The 23,130-nt window shown below is 51.3% G+C and overlaps 1 protein-coding gene across 12 annotated transcripts in view; it reads left to right on the forward strand.

Moving 5' to 3' along the window:
* The window catches only part of kmt2e (lysine (K)-specific methyltransferase 2E), a 25,828-nt gene continuing 2,698 nt past the window's right edge, over positions 1 to 23,130 (forward strand). Inside the window, exons 1-22 of one of the 12 annotated variants that reach the window (XM_078100433.1) lie at positions 1 to 531; positions 9,039 to 9,223; positions 12,720 to 12,834; positions 13,272 to 13,501; positions 13,605 to 13,744; positions 14,202 to 14,383; positions 14,525 to 14,563; positions 14,679 to 14,879; positions 15,015 to 15,145; positions 15,353 to 15,470; positions 15,562 to 15,671; positions 15,788 to 16,040; positions 16,961 to 17,059; positions 18,977 to 19,048; positions 19,697 to 19,882; positions 20,020 to 20,346; positions 20,473 to 20,772; positions 20,917 to 21,067; positions 21,161 to 21,387; positions 21,469 to 21,525; positions 21,658 to 22,215; positions 22,460 to 22,728. In XM_078100433.1, the coding sequence (XP_077956559.1) occupies positions 9,153 to 9,223; positions 12,720 to 12,834; positions 13,272 to 13,501; positions 13,605 to 13,744; positions 14,202 to 14,383; positions 14,525 to 14,563; positions 14,679 to 14,879; positions 15,015 to 15,145; positions 15,353 to 15,470; positions 15,562 to 15,671; positions 15,788 to 16,040; positions 16,961 to 17,059; positions 18,977 to 19,048; positions 19,697 to 19,882; positions 20,020 to 20,346; positions 20,473 to 20,772; positions 20,917 to 21,067; positions 21,161 to 21,387; positions 21,469 to 21,525; positions 21,658 to 22,215; positions 22,460 to 22,728 (3,836 nt within the window). In that variant the 5' untranslated portion in view covers positions 1 to 531; positions 9,039 to 9,152. Of the gene's footprint in view, positions 532 to 9,038; positions 9,224 to 11,083; positions 11,211 to 12,719; positions 12,835 to 13,271; positions 13,502 to 13,604; positions 13,745 to 14,201; positions 14,384 to 14,524; positions 14,564 to 14,678; positions 14,880 to 15,014; positions 15,146 to 15,352; positions 15,471 to 15,561; positions 15,672 to 15,787; positions 16,041 to 16,960; positions 17,060 to 18,976; positions 19,049 to 19,696; positions 19,883 to 20,019; positions 20,347 to 20,472; positions 20,773 to 20,916; positions 21,068 to 21,160; positions 21,388 to 21,468; positions 21,526 to 21,657; positions 22,216 to 22,459; positions 22,729 to 23,130 lie in introns of those variants that run through there. The other 11 variants (XM_078100434.1, XM_078100435.1, XM_078100437.1 and 8 more) reach the window with 11 other exon arrangements.

A 23,130-nucleotide genomic window follows, 5' to 3' on the forward strand; every position in this document is an offset into this window, starting at 1 on the left:
GTCCGTTTGTAAAGCACGCGGTAAATCCATGGCTTGAGCAATCGCTGTCGTGGACGCGCACAGAGCACGGTCACGACGCCCCTGTGAAACCGGGAGTGTAACCCCGCAGTGTGTGGAGGCGGAGCTCGGATTTAGTGATGGGGAGGGAGGGAGGAGGGGGGCTCGTGGGGGTTGGGAGGCGGAGTCTCGGCAGTCCTGGCAGGGCCGCCATTTTTGCAAGGGGAAAAGAGACTGGTTTGAGGGGATCTAATTTCGAAAAGTCGCCGATGACTAGGGCACTGTTTTAACGGTTTCGTGTAGATTTATAGGAAAAATCCGGGACACCTCGTAGACAAAGACGCAAGAGATTTTTCACACGAAAGGACTCTTTGGCGGACAAGTTAATATACAAGCATTTTAAAGCTTTGCTAGGGATCCGCAGTGTGTGGACAGAAGTATTGTTTTGGTTGTGGAAGCTGTGTGGATAGCGACGGGGGTCTTACCCAGGTCCCCCAAATCGCTAATCGGATCCTTCAGAGTGGACATAAAACGGTGAGTAAACTGCATTGCGTGGTAGTTATAGGTGAGCACAAATCCGACCTGGAAGGCTATTGTTGGCTTTAGTTAGCCGGCTAGGCACATCATGCTGTTGCTGGCTAACGTTAGATGTAGTATCAGCTGAGCTCGCTAGCTAGCCGAGCAATACCGTCCAGGGTCTGTTATGGTATAGATGTCAATTGCCTTCTGATTTACCTCGATCGGAAAAAAATACCGCTAACGGGGCGACGCAGGTTTCCTGTGTGGCCCAAAGTGTCATGTTGGCAAGCGTAACGCCAGGAGACCCTTTGCTAACTAGCGCATGCTACTAGCTCAAATTAGCTTTACACAACACCGAGCAGGGCTCTTGTATTTCTCTTCGACAGTGTGGCCGTACGAGGAAAACGTCATACAAAGTGATGCGGTAGATGTTATTTTACAGGTAACGGTGATCAACACGATGGACCGCTGGACGGTTAAGGCAGTATCGAGAGCGTATACACGTTATAGGTTAAGAAGAAAACGCTGCAATTAGATTAATGGCTGTCCCACAGCCTAACGTCTTTGACACAGTATACCGACTCGGTAATCAACAGTTAACGTGTCCTTAATATTCATGTTATTCGCACTTTGAACCAGAACCAAACGGGGGAGTCACTTCATGTCGGTTTGACAGACTGCAGGCCATAGTGCGCACGGATTCATCCACGTTAATGTAACTTTAGTAAACGTGACCTCCCAATGAAACGCTTATTTTGAAAGAAATAAACTGCACATAAGCCACGGTGGATGTCAGTTAGAAAGGGGAAAAAAAAACCGCATCAGCCTTTTTTTTAAAATCCTGTGTTACAATCTTTGCAACAGCCCTGAAAACCAGCATGAAAACAGTGCATTAAGCGTTAGTTACAAACTTGAATTCGTCGTGGTGGCCTCCCACCCTGCTTACCAGAACATTTCCGTTCAGCGAAAAATCATACAATAGTACCGTCAGAAAGCCAGAGAACAATGAGCTTTTACATGCATGTGACGTTGAACGGATACATGAAGATGTTCCGTCTGCTACGAGACTGCTCAAAGCAATGCCAGCTGTTATAATAGCTTAGGTGCCTAGCTACATTGCGCAGTAATCTCGGGCTACTGAGCTTTTAATGGAATTGTTGATATGACGAGAGGCGATCGAAAATAGACCCAATGTCAAACGAGCGGCGGACGACCGTTATGTTTTACTTTGACATAAAATGCCATTCGCAATCGCTTCGGGTTTTTTTTTTTAGAGAAAGGGGGTGTATTGGGTTAAAATGCTGCAAGCGTGGGGGAGGGTGGGTGTGTGTGTGTTGCATTTTTGGCATCTCGCCCCAGCCATACAATTTGCAACCCCATCTCCATCCAGGCGCTCTTGGCCACGACGAAATGCACCGCCCGACCTCTTTGCAAACAAATGTGTAAATGTGACCACTGCTCGGATTTGACCTCGGGCGGTTAAGTTGTATCTCAACGCCTCACGCCGTCGCCCCTTTCCCCCCCGCGGCGACGAGTCGCGTATTAATCCACTCCTTTCGTGTCGGAAATAGCTCCCTTTGCTAACCGTTACCCTACAAGCACTAACGCCGTTAGCTTTCGTCGGATACCGTTAGCTTTTGTGCGTCACTTTTCGCCGTTTATTCACGCCCACAACCCCGAGTACACAGTTGTTAAAAGTCAATCGTTGTGCCAAACGTTGTTGCTTTCGCTTTGCGGAAAGCGGTTAAATAAAGATAAAATGTCCGAGTTAAGGCGGTTCGTGCTTCGGTTGTCTCGCTACTCCGAATGCCGCTAGACGTTAGCCTGCTACGTTTCCATAGGCCCCTTGCTAGCCATAATTGCTAGCCGATTAGCTTCCTGGCTTTCTCTTTTGTTGCCGTCGACGAATTCCCCGCAAAGCTGTCATGGAAACAACACGTAAACCGCAGCGGCAGGGTGATACTTAAGTCAAGAGTGTGTGAGAGAGGCGATTGAATGCATTCTTGGGGGGTTTTCCTCCCCTGGCGAGGCTCCCCCGGCCACACGGTTGCCTCGCAGTCCTGAGAAAAAGCGCTCTGAAAATGGCGACAGCAGCAGGGTGTTGTGGTAACATAATAGCAACGTTGTACCCTCCACACCCCTATCGGCGGCGCTGACACGCTCGCGGGGAAGCAACTACACAACTTCTTTTTACTGGAGTTAAGGCATTAAAATAACGTCAAAACAGTCGTGCCTCGGTTTACACTGCGCTTTTTGTGTGAGGGGGGGGCGCTTGTAGTAACATTGACTGAAGCTGTTGTGTCTCTTCCTCAATGAACTACAAAGTGTCCCTGTGACGTGCGTCACGGCGAATGCTGTTCTCTGCGTTTCCTGTCGTAAATGTTTGATGTTGGGACGTGAGGGTTTTGATCAAACAGAATTTGATATACATCAAAATACACAGAGCGAGAGATCACTTTTTGACAGCATTATGTTTCACAAAGGTACACAAGCATAACTGTTTGTTAAAATATATGTATCAAGACGTGCTCCTGTTCCCAGATCTGTACCTTATACCCAGGGCGGCTCTTCTTTCTTCACTGTTTAACACGTATTCCCATTGTTGTGATAGGAATGCACTCTGTATATAATTGTAACCCATGGTCACGTGAGCTGCTCCGTTATAATGGGTAATTATTATCTTCAATTTCACTGTCTGATCCGAAAGGATAGTCAACGGAGAAAGAGTTTGTCAGTTGAATACTTCATTGGTGGCAATAAATGTTTCCTGATTTAACTGAAGACTCAACCTAAACTAACGTAACATGTCAGTTATGTTATAGTTAGGGTTTTCATTTGATGTTTAGATCTTGCACGATAATAATGACTAATACAGTTGCACGGAACATACTTCAAGTAGACAAAAGTCAGATGTTTATCTTTCGTATTGACTCTGCACAATCCCAAATGATAAGACATGTTTAACAATGGATGCCTTTTTATTGCCTAATGCCGAGTGGTTGTTTCAGTTCAATGACTAAAAAGAACATTTCACTGTTACTGAAGCACATTTATTTAAAAATATGCCTAGTTCCATTGTAGCTCACATTACATGGTGGTTAACAGCTGTTTAGGTGTAGGGGGAGGATGTTGTATGGCTGTCAACCTCTTGCAAGCTATCCGTGTTAGACTAATAGGCGCTTCATACAGAAGTGCTTGCGTGACTAAAGCATCTGTCTGTAAGAATAACGCATGACACGGGTCTCCAAGCCCTTTCAAAGCATACCATGTGAAATAAGCAGACTATAGAGGGCCAGTTTAAAGTCTCTTTATTATTATTATTATTATTATTATTATCATAAACATCACTAAGCACTGGAATGGCCTTCATAGCTCCCATCCGTTGAGGGTCATTGTAATGAAGTTCAGCTGCCTGTATGATGCATGTTATGCATGCACATAATAGCAGGGGCCGAAGGGTCTTCTCTTGTCTGGGGGGGTTTATTACCGCTCGATGAGTGAGCGGGCCTTTCAGTGCAGTGCTTAATCAGTCTCTGCAACAAACTACACAAAGTCCCAAGCCATCTTGTTCTTGCTTGTGAAGGATTACTGATACTCTCTTCTTTACCTCCTCCTTCTGTCTGCGTCATATTGTAGCTGAAAGTGTTGAATACCGGCCCCACTGTGTGTGTGTGTGTGTGTGTGTGTGTGTGTGTGTGTGTGTGTGTGTGTGTGTGTGTGTGTGTGTGTGTGTGTGTGTGTGTGTGTGTGTGTGTGTGTGTGTGTGTGTGTGTGTGTGTGTGTGTGTGTGTGTGTGTGTGTGTGTGTGTGTGTGTGTGTGTGTGTGTGTGTGTGCGCGCGCGCGCGCGCCTGGTTGCCCCGTGTAGCGGCAAAGTGTGTTTGCTTGCTTTGTTGACCGAGATGGCGACGGGAAGTGAGCTGCCACTCCCCCCTCTGCCACGGGGACGAGGACAGGCAACTGTGGCAGGTGGCTGGGGGACTAGCAATCTCAGATGACACACCTTCCCTCTCGCCCTAGACAGACAGAAACACAAACATAGGACCACGTAGCCAGTACAGAAGGATTTCATTTTCATTGTGCGCAGCAGATCGAGAGAAAGCGGGAGACAATAAAGAAGTCAAGCAGGTGCACAGGAAGTCTATTGGTGCATTGGCTTATTGATAAGGCAGGTGGAGGCCGCATACTGCTCCGTTTTCTCTTCCTGTACTTGGAGGAGCTACCCTTGTTATTGTGCTTTTCCCAGTCCCCAGACAATCATCCCAGAAATAGTATCACGCCAGTGTAGGTGAAGCGTGTGTCTCTATAGATACAGACCTCACCATGTGGGGCTGAGGCGTGCACATGGCCGTGGCCCGGCCCCCAGTGATCTCACTCGTGTGATATCCAGACGCTGGGCCCGAGAGCCAAAGCGGCCCGGCTCTTGGGCCCAACGCAGTCACATGGTATCCCAGCTGGGAAGAGAAGGCCTCAGGTGACCTGTTTTAGTGCGGCTAGCTGGGCCGTAACCGATCCCTATTTAAGCTACACCGCCATAACCTCGTTCCTGGTGCTGAGCCCGTGTTACAACGGCCTGCACGGGCAGCAGCACCAGGCCGGATGTGCCATCAATGCTGGTGATGTAACGCCACTGCGGACCAGGCGTGAAATGGATCCTCGAACGCTGCCGTAATGGGACCTCTAAAGGGGCTCTTATAGTTCACCCCCCTCTCTTCCCCCCTTCCCGTAGTGGCAGACTTGCCTCTCCCCATTTTCCCTGGACCCATATGGACGTGCATACCTCGAATGCTTGTGAGCTGCCCATTGCATTCTCCAAATGCTGTAATTATCCTGCAGCTACATACATTTGTGCCTTTTGCAAATGTTGGATAGATTTCAGTCTTGACCACACAGAGCCAGGTTGTGATACTTTTGTGAGCCGGAGCGAGAGGGAGATGTAGAAATTGTGCCCCGGGGGGAATTTCTCTTGAACAGACATTACTCAGACTACAGGAGGGCTGCCCCAGCTTCGCTGCCAGATCCGGGGGCTACAGACTTCAACTCGCACACTCCCTCGGCTGTTAAAACATGATTTTACTTTTGGTCCATGGGATGCTGGAAGCTCGTTGTGATGCAGATATTTAAGCCCTGGAAAACCGTCTAAAATGTTCCCATTCTCTGTACTGCAGGCCGTTCTTCTATTGTTCACTAGTTACATCACAGGTCATTTAGCTGACGCTTTTATCCAAAGCGACATACATTACATTTTGAACCCATGGCTTTATTTATTAGGTGTCTTGCTCAGGGACACTTCGACATGGGACATGGAGCTGCCGGGGCTCGAACCGCCGATCTTGCGGTTCCCAGCGCACCCTCTACCCCTGCACCACGAGTTGCAGCACAGTTCTTATTGTGGCCACGCAAAAATTGTTTGTGTGGACCGTATGGATGTATGACCTCACCTCCAGTGCACCAGTGCAGAGGGAGTTGTGGCAGCCGTGGGCACACTGGTTTATAGAGGATGGGGCAGATGCAGTGAAGAGAAGAGGGCCAGGCCAACATTCCTTCTGGGTCATACTTCTTCCCGCGCCCATGACTCTATTTGTACGAGTTTGTTGGATCCGTTTGTTTATGAGCTGAGTCACTGCAGCCAGCTATGAGGATGGTGTGAAGTCGCACCCGCTTGGCCGATAGAGGGAGGGGTTGGGGGAGGGGGATTCATTCGGAATCCCTCGTATACCGTCTACTTATCGAAAAGCGTAATCTGCCGAGGATCGGCTGCGAGGAAAAACGGGGATTGGAGCAGGAGAAGAAAACTGTCGTCTGCAGCGGCATTTTGGGTTTTGAGTGTGGCGGTGTGGGTTTTCCCTCGCCGACTTCGGTCTTAAAAGGACAGTTCATGTCCCCCCCCCTCCCACACAATGACGTGACTGTGTCCCCTCGCCGAGAGGGAGGGAGGGAGGGAGGAGAGGGCTACGCTACGTGCTCCACTCCGCCACCCAGAGTCCACCCAGGTCTTGGCTGTGTAGCGTCACTGTCAGACAGCCTCCATGTACACCTCCCCCACCCCGCTGCCCTCTGAAATGGAGGGCCTGTGGATGATTTCCAACGCTCCCTACGGCGCCAGAGAATCTGTGAAGGGAGAGCATGGAAGGTGAACGCTTCTAGAGAAAGAAAGCCGCACCGCAGACCCAAATCCCTCCCAACACGCGGCACCGCTTCTCAAACATTTTAATTCATTGGCGTGCTAACACGTCTTTCTACGTCCCGCCTGCACAAAGGTGACTTTAAATGGTCTCCCGCTAGCTCCGTGTCATCTGGAACTGCGTCTGCGACACTCCCCTTCCCCTCCGCTCTGCGTTACTGTCTCTGGTTTATTTAGGAAATCTACAGAGGGAGAGAAATCCGGCTGGGCGGGGTGACTGGCCACAGGAAGGGAGGGAGGGAGGGAGGGTGGGTATTTTTTTTTCTTTTCCTTTCTTTGGCTGCGTTTCTTTGGGGTGATGGACATGTCTCCCAGAGGAAGTGGGAGGAGCAGGCGGAGGCAGTCACAGCGCAGTTCGGATTTAGTCAGGAATGCAGCTGCACTGTACTTGTTTTTCTTTTGTTTGTCTCTACTGCGTCCGTCTGTAGCGCAGTGCGTTTATCATTGCTCGACTGCTCTGAAACGGTTTGACAGGGCGAGGGGGGTTATCTATCGATCTGTGTCTTTGGTGGTTTGCGGGAGGGGGTGGGGCCTGAACGTGGGCTCATTCCTTAGTTGTGACAGCAGGATTCCCCCGTCTGAAATGGAGACCGACCGAGTGGACGGGGGAACAAACGGGGCCGCTTCAGAGGAGCGCTTTTCGCCGGTGCCACAACACGCTGTGCATGTCAGGTGACACAAAGGAGGAGAAGTCTGTCATCTCTGTGTTTTGGCCAGAAAGAAAGTGCTCCGGTTACATCGGCCTCAGTCATGAAAGGCCTTCTGCCGGGGTTGGTGCCCCCGCTGTTTAACCCATCCACTCACCGAACACGGAACCAGGAGGGAATTTGGAGGGGCGATCCCGTCGGGCAGCCTTGGCTGACACACAGAGACACCGGGGTCTTCTTCCCGCTATTAATTAGGCCTGGAGCTGACAGATGTCGTGTCTGTGAGCCCCTCCCCAGGCCTGCCGGCTCTAATGGTGCATTTGGGGGAGTTAGTACCTGAAATGACGTGGCTGTCGGCTTTTTAATAAAAAGAATCTTCAGTTGTGCGTCCATCCCCGGTGAACTATGAGTTCCCTCCACGGGGGCCTTGCTGTTGACAATAAACCTGGTACTGAAGTCATTTTTTTTTTCCCCAGAGAGAGTCGTGTGTGTGTGTGTGTGTGTGTGTGTTGACATTTGTGCGCCTGCTTCAGAGGACACGGTTGGGCCCGGAACAGGCAGTCGACACATAAGCGTGCAGAGACATGTTTTGGTGCGATGGTGTGTTATTGCTCGGCTAAGTCTGTGAATTATTTCCCGACTCAAGTGAAATTCCCTACTCAATAGTTGACGTATTCCTGCTCTGTGGCACCTTGTCCCAATGCACACCCCGGGCCACCATTTGAGCCTTTGTTTGGCCCCAGTGTGCATGAGCCGGCGGAGGTGTGACCTCCAGCCTATTTTGTCTCGGCATCTGTCCCTCGCATTAATCCCGCTTATCAACAGAGCTCTCCTTGTCGGAGGCAGCCACACGGACACACATGCTCCCGTCTGGACTCTCATCAGACTCAAATATCAAATGCATAATATTCCCGTCAATAGTATTGCTAGTGTAGAGTCCAAACCCACCTCCCACTTGGGGACCAGGGGGGGCATTACATTCAATGCCCGAGCCCTAATGCCGTCAATTATTAATGAAAGGATCTTACTTGATCTGCAGCAGCTTTTCCCCCATGTGAATAGCTGCCGTACCAATGAAAATGTAACCTTTCATATCAGGAATAGATGCAGAGGGTCTGTGTGTTTCTGTCTGTCGTCTTTTGGAGGAGTGCGCTCCAGTGCTGAGAATAGAGCAGTCCTTTTCAGTCGAAGGGGGGAAAAATGGCTTCTATGTGCCGTTGCGTTTTTTCCCTCCCTCCCTTCATGGCGGCCGGCTGCTGTGTGTTCTCTTGCTCCCCTCTGTGGGAGGCTCCTCGCAGTGCAGCCCTCTGCGTTCCTCGGCCCGTGGCGCGTTGCACAGAGGTTTGCTTTAGCGCAGTTCACGGCAGCAGCGCCGGCTGTGCTTTACAACAGTGTATCCTGTCCCGTGACATCATTCTACAGCTCCGCTCGGTGGCTTTGTCAGAAACGGAAATTCCCGTCAAACACTCGTAGAAACACCGTTCTCTGTCTGAAAGTATGAATTTGAATGTTCTGGAAATACCCCGTTTTTTTTAACGAATTTGTCATCTCTGGTCTGCTCGGTGCTGCGGCCTTTCAAGTGTATTTACTGTGAAATAAATCTTGCCTTGTTGAACTGTTCATGAACCTAGACTTGTAATGATGCGTGTCCACATTTCTAACCCCTTTTCTTTCGTCTCTCCTCCATGCCCAGGCCTTGTGGATGCACTTAGATGTCTGCAATGACTGCTGTGGCTGGCATGCCTCAGTGTTTTGGACTCCCATTCTCTGGACTCAGTAGGACAAGAACTGATCAGCAGAGAACGTCATGAGCATAGTCATCCCAGTAGGGGTGGACACAGCGGACGCCTCATACCTGGACATGGCTGCAGGCTCAGAGTGAGTAACACCTGACTGATACGCCCGGCTTTCTCGTACCTTTTTCTGAATGCCTCTTCAGTCATTCTAGCATACAGTTTCACTTCCTCTGTTCTAGAGGTTTGTGCTACACCTTTGCATTTGACACTTTTAGTCCATATAATCCCCCCCTTTCCTAAACCCAACATGCTCTCTGTGACGGGGAATGCCGATCTGTTATCATTTCCCTTAACTCTACAATTCTTGTCTTTTCGCGTAGATCTCGTCCCCCACAGTTCAACTCTGTTCCTGTGTTCAGCTTCTGACTACATCTGAAATCTTAAACCGGAGACCTTGAATGTAGATGTACACCTTTTATAACACTGAGGCGAAGTGTACATCATAGTTTTCCCTTGGTCCTTCACTAATACAGTGATGTTTGCACACATGTGTACACGCTGCATTGAGTCAGTCAAACAGAGGCTGCGTGGTGCCATGGCAACAAGGCACCCGTTGCCCCTCCTCTCCTGTTTCCTACAGTGCCGTCAAGGACATTGGCGTGGCTTTTTTCTTCTTCTTTCTTTTCTGATTAAATAAACGAGGCACGGTTTTCTCACATGACTGAAGAATAACACATCAACTTTTGGAGGGGTCTGTGCCCTCCCCTCAGCCTTCGTCGGAGCTGTTGCTGTGACACCTTGTGTTGCCATGGCATCTGTCCCTCGCTCCCCTCCCGAAACCTTCTGCACTGCGCCGGGCCTGTTGCCATGGTCACTGGCCCTGAGTGACAGGGTGCCCTGACACAGGCATGGCGTCTTAAACAGTCCCAGCAGTACGCCTCGAACTAACTCCCTCCCTCACGCTTCGTACGTCCAAGCTCTGCGTCTGATTGCCGCGCTGCAGATTTTTTGAAACGCAGATAACGGGCTTGAAAGGGGGCTTCCACCTGCTGGTCCCATCCACAAGGCATAGCTGGGCACACACACACATACAATACGCCTAAGAGCTGTGTGTGAGCGCGCCAGCCGCCTCCGGTATAGCCGGGCTGGTTACTCACCAGCAAAACAGCGCCACGTCCTTTGCACGTCCCCCTGAAGTCTGCAGCAGCGTGACCAGCTGTTGTCTAATGCGGTGTGTGTCCGCGGCGACACGCGGAGCCCGCCGCGCGCGCCCCCCTGTCGGACTGAATACGTAGTGTTGCCATGGCAGCGAGTGGGAGCACTTAAGGAGTGAAGGCGTTGCCGCTGGCTGTTGGGTGCTGCTCATTTTTTTTTTTCTTTCCCCGTCCTGCTGTTGATTTCTCCGTCCTCCTCGCTCGTCCTCTCTGCCTCTCCAGCCTCTCAGCAGGTGTTTGCATCGGTTCTTTATAAAGTAGAAATGGGAGCCACCTGCCTACACACCTTCATTTAGACTTGAAGAAATTCACCAACTATTTCATTTTTTTCTTCGTTTGGATAGAAGTGGATCACTCAATGCCGTAGCAGCCTAACGAACCCCCCTCCTCCCTTCTCTCCACCTCCTCTAAACACGTACATTCAACAAGCTTACTTCCTTCCCACTGAACAGGCTCGCTCACATGTTTGCCTTCTGCACGTCTTTCTGCCGCTCACTAATCCCGCCCACCCCCCCTCCCCCCTCGTAGCCACTTAACCATACATGCTTCATACAACCATGTGTTATAAAAAAAGAATAGACTTTGATCTGGTTAAACATTAATTGGAGAAAGTTAGCGAGCCGCCTGCAGTCTCTTAAGTATGATTTTTGGATTCTCCCCCTATCTTTTCAGCCAGGCTCTTTACACTCAGTTAAACAGTTTGGATTCTTCTGTGTGTGTGAGTTAATCTTTTGCGCACACAGTTGTAAAAAAAACAACAACACACCCACACCTTACACTGGGTCCGCCTCCGGACCTCATGCGTGCAGTTACGTTTTCACTTTGTCAGTGAGTGCTTGAGCGGCAACGCATACAGGAAGTGCACATTGCTCCTACGGCATGCGACGCGAGCGATAGGGCCGAGGGCTCCCGCAGGTATCGTACCACCTCTTTACTGTGGGATTCTTGATTCAAACTCTGATTTTCATTAACACTTCGCTCCGGCTATTTCATTGGTGCTTATATCTCCATTCTCTACTTGTTTTCTGCTTAAACTATTTGCAAATGAAGCAGTTTTTGGAGCCACGTCTCAATCAAAGCTGAAGAGAAATGCTGCACGGCCTGTTCCCAGCCCACATAGCCTGTTTTACTCCTTTTTGTACCCGTCTTACTCCGTGTGTACCTGAAAGGTTGTCCAGTGTGCTGTGCTTTTGGCCCCGTTTACAGATACTTGGTAGCGGCGGCTCTCGTGGAGCGGGCTGCTGCATGGTGTACTTTTAGTGTCGAGAGACAACAAGCAGAGGAAGAAACCAAACGAGTCGTGCAGCTGTCACGTATACCGACGCTCCTTGGCGGCTGTTGTCGGTCGCCCTCCTTGGAATATTTGTTATTAGATAGTTATCTGTTAAAAGAGGACAATCGAGCGATGTGTGGGCACGAATGATCCACTAACGCATTTATCTAATTAACGGCCGAACCCGCTCAAAGGCATCGTGCCTGTCCCGAAGTGTGTTTCCCTGTCTCTCTCTCTCTCTCTCTCTCTCTCTCTCTTTCTTCCCTCTTTATAACCAACTCTCTTGTCACATGCCATGCGTTAGTCCAGTTCCACTTCTCTCTTCCTCTAGAGCCTCCCCTTTTGGCAACTGAAGAATAGATTAGTCATGTCATAATAAGGGTGGGTTGGTCTCAAACGGCCAAACGGGCTCACTGCTCAACTGCATTGTGACTCTGGGGAAAGCGGATCTACAGGTTTTGTAGAAGTACGGGGTTGTGTGTTGTGTGGATGACGGACGGCCCATTTGTAGTGCATGTCTGCCTTGTGGATGTGGGTTAAAGCACAAAGTAGCTGTAGCAATTGCATTTTTTCTAAATTTTAAAGGCAATGTGGCGTAACAGCAGCAGAAGTATTCAAATTATTTTTATAAGGAAGCATATTAGAGCAGAATGTTGCAGGAAATGCACCACGAGAGACACACAAATGTGTATTTTCTTTTCATAGGAGTTAAATAGGGAAATGTAGTAAATATGTGCTTGAAATCTACAAACTATAGCTGCTATAAACAATAAATCTTATCAATGTGAAAGAATAATATGCAATAAAAGCACACAATGGAAATACTCAAGTAGAGTACAGTCCGTGATTGTGCATTATTTAAGTACTCGAGTCAATCTACTCCCCCCTCACTGGCTGTGCAGTGGCCCACTGCCCCAGGTCCCCCGACAGTGTTGCTGTCTTTAGCGTGCATCCATATTCTCGCCACTCTTTTTCCGTGTCACCACCACCACCACCAGCAGCAGCAGCAGCAGCCGGCTCGGCATGCAGCGCACACTTCCGAGCCGCGTTTGGGGAAGAACATTCGCTCCACGTGGCGCCGTCCTCTGTTTTCTCTTCCTTCTTTCTTTCTCGAGAGTAACGCGGGCTCTTTGTTTTGTCTCCCTGCTCAGCAGACCAGAATCGGTGGAGGCCAGCCCCGTGGTGGTGGAGAAGTCCAGCTACCCGCACCAGATCTACAGCAGCGGCTCTCACCATTCCCACAGTTACATTGGCCTGCCGTACGCCGTGAGTACACACTTCCCTGCGCAGCCCAAGACAAATAACCTGCAAACCTTGGGCCCTTCCCACACGGTTAATCATTGAGCTTAATGTGACTCGCTCCCATTCAGGTCAACGTCAAACATGGGCCATGGTGTTGGAAGTGATACAGGAAATTTGAGCTGCGGGGGCTGGTTGATGGTTATTTTGGGATAAACACAGTTCAGAGTTTCTCAAATATTTAATGATAATAATAATAATACTTAATACATCTATAAGGAACATTATTCTGTGGTTGCCGTTCCCATATGGCTGCCCCCCCCCCCCCCCTCCCCCACCCTTCCTCCCTGCGACACATTTAGGAGATTTTCCTTGTGTGAATAATCCCTATGATAAGCTGTCATTTACCTCCACCCGGGTGACCGTCTCTCTCTCTCTCTCTCTCTCTCCTTCTGTCCCATCAGGACCATAACTATGGGGCGCGGCCCCCACCCACTCCACCGGCCTCCCCTCCCCCCTCCATGTTGATCCGACAAGGAGAGGGGGGGTTGTTTGTTCCAGGAGGCCAGGACGAAGCATCCAGGGGCACAACGCTCAGCACCTCAGAAGATGGCAGCTACGGGGCAGACATCACCCGCTGCATCTGTGGCTTCACCCACGATGACGGCTACATGATCTGCTGCGACAAGTGCAGGTGAGTCCGCCGGACGAGCGTTTCCTCATGTAGCCCAGCGGTCGTTAAACAAGTTTACTAACCCTCTTTCGCCATGATTCTTTTTTTTTTTCTTCTTTTCCAGCGCGTGGCAGCATATCGACTGCATGGGCATCGACAGGCAGAACATTCCTGAGACTTACCTGTGTGAGCGCTGCCAACCACGACACCTGGATAGAGAGCGGGCCATCCTGCTGCAGACCAGGAAACGAGAGTGTCTCTCTGGTGAGCTGCACCACACGGAGGCTCACAGGCTTTACTCTGCTCCTGAATATTTCAGTGTTAGGCGTTGACACAAAGTTGGATCAAATGTAGAAAGTTGTTATTTTGAGAGCGGCATCTGCCACGGGACGTCATGAGGGTTTTAACGTTCTTTTTAACGCCTTCTGTTGGTGCGAAGAGATGGGGCTTTCAGGTCTGCTTCTGCTGCCGTCTTTGCGGCAGTAAATGGGCCGATTGTTATTGAACCCAGCAGGTTGCGGGGCTGTGTCAGGATGCCCCCCCTCCCCCTGCAGGTCACTCTGCCCGAGCCTGAGACACGCTGACACCTGCTGGCCAAGAAGCAAACTCCTTTTCTGTATCCTACCTCGTCTTCCTGTAACATAGCCAGCCCTTTATTGTGTGGTGCAGCAGTCTTTTATGTGTTCCTCATAAATAATATGTGTTTTGTTTACTTATTCAGATGGTGACACCAGTGCAACAGAGAGTGGAGATGAGGTGCCATTAGAACTTTACTCCACCTTCCAACACACGCCTACCACCATCACGCTCACCACTGGGCGCCTCGGCAATAAGCAGACTGATAAAAAACGTAAAAAGAGCGGCGATAAAGAGCCTCAAGCCTCCTCTGCCCGCGCTAAGAAGGTCAGATTTCACTCGTTTGTTCATGATTAACCAAGTCAAAGGTCATTAATCAAGTCAAAGGTCATTATGTATTACATCCCTATTGTATTTTATTGGATACCTCAGATTACATGTTTTGTGTGTCTTTACTTTGACTGGCAGGCCTTCCGAGAAGGGTCCAGAAAGTCCTCCAGAGTAAAGGTAAACTCACCGAACACAAGACACTCAGAGACTGTGTCCGGAGTCCTGTTGTCTCCCGTCCAAACCTGAAGCGCTCGTACCACCGACGGTCTTGTTTTTCGTTTCCTCCTCTCAGGGCGCCGCTCCGGAGCAGGAGCCGACGGAGCACCCGTCTCTGTGGGAGAACAAACTCAAGACGTGGATGGAGCGATACGAGGAGGCCAGCAGCAATCAGTACAGCGAGGACGTCCAGGTCCTGTTGCGTGTCAAAGAGCAAGGCGATGGCAAGAGCCTGGCGTACAACACGCACCCGGCCTCCTTCAAGCCGCCGGTGGAGGTAGAAACCTGTTCACACCTCAACCTGTAGACACGGATACCCTGATCCCTTGCTACCTTCAACCATTTAGTGCATTTAGTCATTTTAATGCGGGTCCAGGATCTGCACTCATACACACACGTGTCTCTCTTTCAGAGTCAAGTTCAGAAGAACAAGAAGATCCTCAAGGCGGTGCGAGACTTGGCCCCGGACTCCCTCATCATCGAGTACAGGGGAAAGTTCATGCTTCGACAGCAGTTCGAGGCCAACGGATACTTCTTCAAGAGGTCAGAATTGCCCGTCACTTCTCAGACGGATTCCTCCTTGGAGTTGTTTCATATGAATGTGAAGTTGATATTTCAGCATTTTTTTAAATCCAGGTCAAACCAATTAACTGTTGTTAAAGGCCCAAAGGACTGGCACCAATTCCATAATGCTTTTTTAATTTATTTTTTAATGTGAATTGCTGACATTTCTGCTTTTTTTCCTTTTAGGCCATACCCCTTTGTGTTGTTTTATTCCAAGTTTGATGGACTAGAGATGTGTGTGGACGCTCGTAGCTTCGGCAACGAGGCGCGCTTCATCCGTCGCTCCTGCACCCCGAATTCTGAGGTAAGCAAACATCCCATTAAGTACATCAAGCTTGTGAACGACGTCGGCCCTCGTGCATCAGTTATAATCTCGCATTACTGTCTCTACTCAGGTGCGGCACGTGGTTGAGGACGGGATGCTGCATTTATACATCTACTCCTTGAGGCCGATCGTCAAAGGCACAGAAATCACCATTGGTTTTGATTACGACTACGGCAGCTGGTGAGTTTATAAGAGCAAACGGGTAGCGCGAGGAAACCCGGTGGTACGGGAAGGTTGTTTCGCCTTCTAACTCGTCTTCCTTTTGTGTGTCTCTCTCTCTCTCTTCATATTTGTAGTAAATACAAGGTGGACTGTGCCTGCGTGAAGGGGAACCAGGAGTGCCCGGTGCTCAAGCACAACCTCGAACCCACGGAGAACCTGGGCTCCGGAGGCCGGCGACGAGGGAGCCGCAAGGACAAGGAGACGGTCCGGGACGACCAGGGCCAGAACCAGAACGTGGGCCTGGACTGCGAGGGGAAGAGCAAGAGCGCCGGCGACGGCAAACAGAGGAAGCTCTCTCCTCTCCGCCTCTCCATCTCAAACAACCAGGCAAGATTCTGAAACCGCACACGAAACACGCACACACACACACACTCTCATCCTTTCTTTTTACGCATAACTGCTCATATTTACATGTTTAGACTGAGCACCACAGCATATTGATTGTTAATATACATTTACCTTTTTAGCCCATGCATGCAACTTGGTTTGATCTTTGTTGGATGTTTTGTGCACGTGTTTTCCATTGTTAGTCACTACATGCTCTTTAGTGCCCTCTTTTTTTTCCACCCCCTTCATCCCTTTATGCATTCACCTCTCCCCCGCCCGACTAAGAGTTTCAGCGGCGCAGTTGAGATTTACTGTCATTGCGCAAGGCGCTTTTTGAGCAATTGATCTGGCAGAGTTGTGTTGCAGTTTACGACCCTTCAGTGACGCACTCGGGGAATGGCGTTTCTCTCGGATGTGTTAACGGCAACAGACTTTCTCGTCTATTCCAGAACAGCATATTTTACTCGCCGCGACCGAATCGTTTGAATTCATTTAGCTGTTTGAAATCAGTTTATTTCGAAATCAGTCCGGTGTCACTTAAGTTATGTCACCGCTGTCAGAGTGATGAGATGAAAGAAAACCAACGCAGTAGAAACAAACCATATGTTGAAGGAAGGGCAGAGCCCGTCCGCTGCTACGGGGTTTATCCTGCTCCAGGGTGCTGGTCCACCAAGCCGCTAACATCATTTATCAACACTGAAAGATGATAGACGAGTTCCAAGCATGTGTGCTCCGTGCGCAGATTGTCCCCTGAGAAGTAGCCGAGTTGCTCCCCACTACCTCCCTCCCTCCTTCCTTCCTTCCTTCCTACCTACCTCCCTCTCCTACACTCTTACCTGTCTCCTTCTAGTCTGTAGCTAGACTGACTGATCAGCCGTGATAAAGCGCCATGCCCCCCCCCCTCTCCCCTCCTCTTACAGGATCCTGAGTTATATGAGGATCTAGAAGACAAAACCTCCGTTAGCAATGAAGTAGAGATGGAGTCAGAGGAGCAGATTGCAGAGAGGAGGAGGAAGATGGTAAGTGTGCCAAGCTAGGGGCTACAGCTTTTTTTTTCTTCTTCTTTTTGCCACCCAGCAGAGAAAGTGACAATAAAAATAAGCGTGTTCCCTGTTGCTCTGCGTGTGGGCCAAACGGTGTGTCTGCTACGGGGGCTGCGGCTCGGATAGGAGCAGCTGTCCTCGATCTCCCTTCCATTGAACCACCCTCCTCTTCATCGCTTATCTATTGCCACTGCTCCCGCCTCTGTCTGTGCCCTTGTTGATATTTTGCTCAGTTTTTCGTTGTTGTTTTTTTTTTCTCCCTCTCGCAGCTTTGGCTTCCCTCTTCCCCACAGCCCTGAAGCTTTATGCGTGTCTGTCATTACGCAGCGACATTTGTTTTCATCATCTGTTGCCACCGTCCTCCCGTCAGTGGGAACAAACACTCATGTTGTGTGATCATGTGAGCCAAACCCCCCTGCCCCCCCCCCCCACTCAGCTCTGCGTGTGATATCGTTTGAGCATAGCGCTCCGCTCACCTTTTAGCGCGACTAAATAACAAAAACACACACACACACACAGGCCAGCATAGGTGCACTTTACACACACACACACACACACTCTGGAAATTACCCCGCAGTCAGCTTCGTTTCACACGGTGGAACCGAGGTGTAAAGTGCTGACTCATCTTTGGCCAACATGCAGCCCTGCTAATCGGCCAGAGAGGGACAGACATTCGAGGGAAGGGGGGAGGCGGGCGGGCGGGGGGAGGAGGGGCCGGAGAGGGGACAGCCTTGTTGCCAGGGCCATATTGACTTTGGGAGACCCAACAGGCTGGTTTCTACATGGAATGTGGCCCCCGGTGAGAGCGCTGCTTCTGGATCAGTAGATGCATAGTGCGATAAGGCGCGGGGGGGATAACATGGTTGTGTGTTGGCCCACTTTAACAGGAGCCCCTATTGTTCTTTGCTTGAAAAGACGTCCTGCTCTAGTAGACAACATTTCGGTTGCTGGCGTCACTTGGTGCCGGCTAATTCCTGAGGCTGCGAGATGAATTTGCCCTTCCGGACGGTGACGTCCCGGTTGATTTTTAGGCCCATCTGTCAGCTGCACCTGCTTGTCCTTGCAGCCAACCCCAGCGGACCCTGGACATTGGTCGCCACTCAAAAACACAAAATGAGCTAATTAAAGGAAGCCCCTCCTGTCTGAATGTGGGAGGAAACCCGAGCAGAACTAGCGAGTGCACAGAAAAGGCCGCGAGGTCGCAGGTCCGAAGCCCCGTGTGAGGCGACAGCGCTAACCACTGCGCCCATTGTTTTTAGGGGATTGGTGCACATGTGTTTTTGCGTCCTTTTTTTTTTTTTTTTGCAGAAAAACAATATTCAATCTTTGGCAGTTGATCATTGCCAGAGTCACATGTGCACGCTTTTTTTCTCTCCCTCAACTGTATTATAAAAATATATATTATTGATTGGCTTGTTTGTGGTCGCAGCAGTCACGTGGTGCTAAATGTCCGACACGGTTTCGGTTTCACGGAGTTTCGTTTACTTTCCAAAAGCTCCAAACAGGGCGAAAGTATTTATATTAAAGTATTTTTATTTTTTAAAGTATAATATTTTTTCTTTTTCTGACAGCCGCACAGTTCAAAGAGATCTTGACAAACTCGTATTGTGAAATAGAGAAGTTGTTTTAAGGATGGGGAACCGTGCGGTAGTGGGGCAGCCGTGAACAAAAAACTGCTATTTTAGAAAATGCTTTTAACCAAAATATTGTAAGAAAAAAGTGGTGTTACTGGTGTTATCCGTATCGTCTATAGTAGGATATTACCTAATTTGAAACACCTCCAGTACCACAGAGCTATCTCTCACTAGCGTAGCCCTGTCCAGTGTTTGTGAAGCCTTGTTTAGGGGGGACATGTCTCTTCTAAACTGGGCTGTCTCTTTATTGAACATTCAGGCCAACCCAGCGGAGCAGTCCCATCTCCCTGTCGGGGCGGCTTCCAGCTGGAAGGGACTGAAACACAAGGAGGTAAACGTGACCCATTCATAGCCAATTCTTACTCCACCCATCTACCAGCTTCCCCACCCCCCCGAATCTCCCAGAGGTGACGGATTTCCCAGCACACTAACCGTCTCGTCTCTACAGACACCTGTCTTCAGCCTGATCTCTCGGCACTCAGTCGTTTTCCGTATATTTCGTGATATGAACATCTTTTCAAGGGGTGTGTTCTTGCATACGGTGGAGCTCTTTTTTGAGTTTTTTTTTGGTGCCGCGGTTATTTGTGTCACAAACACGCACACATTAGACACGCAACCTCCCGGTTTGTTGGGGTTTAATTGTAAAGCTCTTATTCCCACTTAGTTAGAAAAGCGCTAAAATAAATGTGGTTTAATTTACATCCCCACAAAGTTTTTCCTGTTGCTTCTGCCTGACCTCCTCCTCTCCTTTTTTTTTTCTTCTTCCTCTTATTATGAATGCAAGGTGCCATTTTTACGCCTTTCTTTCACTCGCCGCGCTGCACTTTGCACAGCTTGCTGGTCTTTTGCCGCGTTGCACCTCTACCTACCTCTGTGTGGGAGAGTGGTTCTCTTTGGACTCACGGCTCTGCTCCCTCTCCCCGCCCATCACCCCTCCCTCCGAACCCCCCCCCACCCCCCGCGCCTTTTCTCTCCGCAGACACGGGAGGAGAGGAAGATGGAGGCCATCCTGCAGGCCTTTGCCCGGATGGAGAAGCGGGAGAAGCGTAGGGAGCAGGCCCTGGAGAGAATCGGCGGCGTCAAGACGGAAGTCGGCGGCCGCAGCGACATCAAGGAGGAGCCGCCCGCCACGCCGGAGATGGCGGATTCTCCGACGGTCATGCAGGTGAGAACGTGGGGACACAAAAGCCTCCTTTTTTAAATGCTCAGGCGACAAACTGTCTGTCAAATGAAGAATAAGAAAACCCTGCTGGTACATAACGGCACAAACGACCATTAAATTCCCTGCTGTCTTTCTCACAGCCGCTGCTGGAGGTGAAAGAGGAGCCGGGACTGAAGCCAGCTAAGGTCAAAAGCTCGAGGAACAGGAAGAGCTTCTCAAGGAACCGCACGCACATCGGTCAACAGCGGCGGCGAGCTCGCACCATCAGCACCTGCTCCGACCTGGCCCCCGGCTCTCCGACCGAGTCGGTGGAGCCGCTGACCAACGAGGCCCCCGAAGGAGAGGCGCCGGCCGCGCCCGAGCCGGAGGCCATCCCCGACGAAGCGCCGGACACCAGCCCCCCGCACAGCTGCTCGCCCGCGCCGGACCGACACCGCAACGGGAGCAAGAGCTTCAAATCTAAAAAGGTACGGCCGGAGCTCAGCTTCTGCTTCTGCGCGGGTTGGTCGACCCACCCCCTCACCTTTGATAATGTTTTGGTCCAACATGTCACATCAAACAACATTCTTTTGTTCCACCCCCCCCTCCAACAGCACTTTGTGAGTGAGTGGGTGGGAGAGAAGCAGCAGGACCGCGGCGGCGTACGGACCCCAGAGCCGGTGCCAGAGAGGCCGCTGAGAATAAGCAGTGACCCCGAAGTACTCGCCACGCAGCTGAACGCCCTGCCGGGCATGGCCTGCTCTCCGCAGGTCTACAGCACCCCCAAACACTACGTCCGCTTCTCGTCCCCATTCCTGGCTAACCGCAGCCCCACCACCCCCGGGGTCCCCACCGGGAGACGGCGTTCCCGGGAACTGCCCGAAACCCCGCCCACCACCGGCTCCTGCAAGAAGGTACTGCTTTGGAACGAGCCCCATCCGGCTGCGATGCCGCCGCAAATGCGCCCATCTGTCCTCTGATAAAATGGCCGCGCGTATGACGCGTTGCACGTCCGTAAAGACGTTGTTATCACATCTAGATCTTTGCTCTTCTTGCAGCGATGGTTGAAGCAGGCTCTGGAGGAGGAGGGCTCCACCAGCCCGGCCAGAGGACCAAGCCTCCTGATGCCCAGCGAGGGTCCTCTCAGCCCCCCCATTAACGGGGACTCTGACAGCCCTCTAGCCTACAACGGTACCTGCTCGCTACCAGGTAGGCGGCCAGCACTCGGGTCTGTTCACCCGCACACGTTTTTTTTTAAAAGGAGGGAAAGCTGTTGGCTGAACGCTCCTGCTCTTCCCGCAGAGTTGCCCACGCCGCTGAAAAAGCGGCGGCTGAGTCCGCTGGACGCCTGCATGTCCGAGAGCTCCACGCCCTACGGCTCCCCTTGTGCCACGCCCACCAGGGCCGACCAATCGGAGACACCCGCGACCCCCGTCCTACCGGCTACCCCGCCGCGTCCCCGGACCGAGGAGCCGAGCGCGGAGCCCCCGCCCAGCACCCCAACGCAGACACTTAACGTCCTCCAGGAGGTGAGGGCGCGGCAAAGCGCGTTGGCGGTTGTTGCCGTGGGTAACAGAACCCGAGTGACTGAATCGGTTCTCGTCCCACAGAGTGACTCTTCGGTGGAAAGCTCCCCGGAGGTCAGCCGGAAACCCAGCGTGCAAGAGGTGAGCAAGGGGCGCATTTCTACGCGAGGTTACAGCTTCAGTCGTGATTGTATCTTAGGTCAACAACTTGATTTGCGTCGACTGTTACGTGCACTTCTTGCCCCCTGACTGACCCCCTCCTTCTTCTCCCAGGCCGACCGTCCTCCTTCGTTGGTCTCCTCTCCGTGCGTCAGGGCTCCCAGTTCGGACGGACCCCCGACAGAAGCCACGGCGACGGTTCCCGAAAGCCCGCAGCCCCCGGCCGCCGCCGCCGCCGAGCCTATGGACTGCGGGGAGGACCGGGCCGACGGCGCGGTTGTCGAGGGGAGCAACGAGGCTTCCTCATCCGCAGAAACATGTGCTTCCTCTTTCCCCGGCTGGATAAAAAGCCCCGACAGAGGCCCGACTGGACCAGCTGGCCTGAACTTCTCCCCAGTCAACTCAAACCTAAGGGACCTCACCCCCTCGCACACCCTGGAGCCTCTGGTGGCCCCCTTCAGGCCCGAGGCCGCAGCTGGGGCCGCAGCGGGGGCCGCCGCGGCGGGGACGGTGCCGCTGGTCGTCTCTCAGCCCCCCTTCCCTGAAGCCCAGGGGCCGCTCTTTTACCCCTGCCCCGAGGAGGCCACTTCACTGGGCTTCTCGCGCTCGCTGAACGGGGACGGCTCGGGCGAGGGGGGAGGCTCAGCGCAGAATCCCCCACAGAAGAAAAAGGTGAGCGAGCGGTGCTACTTACACTATGTTTTATCCAGGGATACTTTCATATTCTTTCTGATTTGAGTAGAGGTACATGAAGCCTGTTTCCTCTCACGTCCCCCCTCCGACCGTGTGGATTCTTATGATCCAAAGAGACGAATGGGCTCCTTTCAGTCGCCGCCCGTGTGCTGCCCTCTGCTGGTTTAACACGCAACGCTCCCGTTGTCGGTGACTTGACATTGAGGCCGTGGTTTGTTCCCAGGTGTCCCTGCTGGAGTACAGGAAGCGCCAGCGCGAAGCCCGGCGCAGCGGCTCCAAGGCCGAGTGCGGCTCCCCCGTGTCCGCCGCGCCTCCTTTGACTGTGGACGCCTTCGCCGCCGCGTTAGAGACCACGAGTGAAGCACCTCTGCCTCCTGCTCCGCCTCCTCTCTGCAACACCGCCACCAGCACCGCGGCAAAAGAGCCCCCGGCGAGCGAGGAGGGGGAGGTGCCAGCGGAGAAAGGAGAGAAGGAAGGAGGAGAGGGACAGTGGTGCGTTTCACTAAACACTAGCAAATTATAGCACTTAAATTGTACTTCTAATGGCACTTATCTATAACAAAAGATGAAATTGCTTGGATTCGTATAGTTCAATGCACTTATTGTAAGTCGCTTTGGATAAAAGCGTCAGCTAAATGACATGTGATGTAATGTACTTTTACAGCAAAGTTCCTCTTTCAATGAAAACCACATCAGAGAAAACGTTTCCTCCACTTCATAAAAACCCTCAAAACCTCCAATGCCGTATTCTTTCTAGTGATCGTTAGAAAATGGAGGCTAAATTTAAATGTGTGTCTCTGACCCGTTTTCGGTGTCTCTCAGCACATCTCGAATACATAATGCAGCACTATCTGCCCTTTTTAATTTTAGTTCAATGTTCTCCTCCAGATTTCC

The sequence above is a fragment of the Gasterosteus aculeatus genome, chromosome 4, assembly GCF_964276395.1.
Source record: "Gasterosteus aculeatus chromosome 4, fGasAcu3.hap1.1, whole genome shotgun sequence".
NCBI classification, from domain to species: domain Eukaryota; kingdom Metazoa; phylum Chordata; class Actinopteri; order Perciformes; family Gasterosteidae; genus Gasterosteus; species Gasterosteus aculeatus.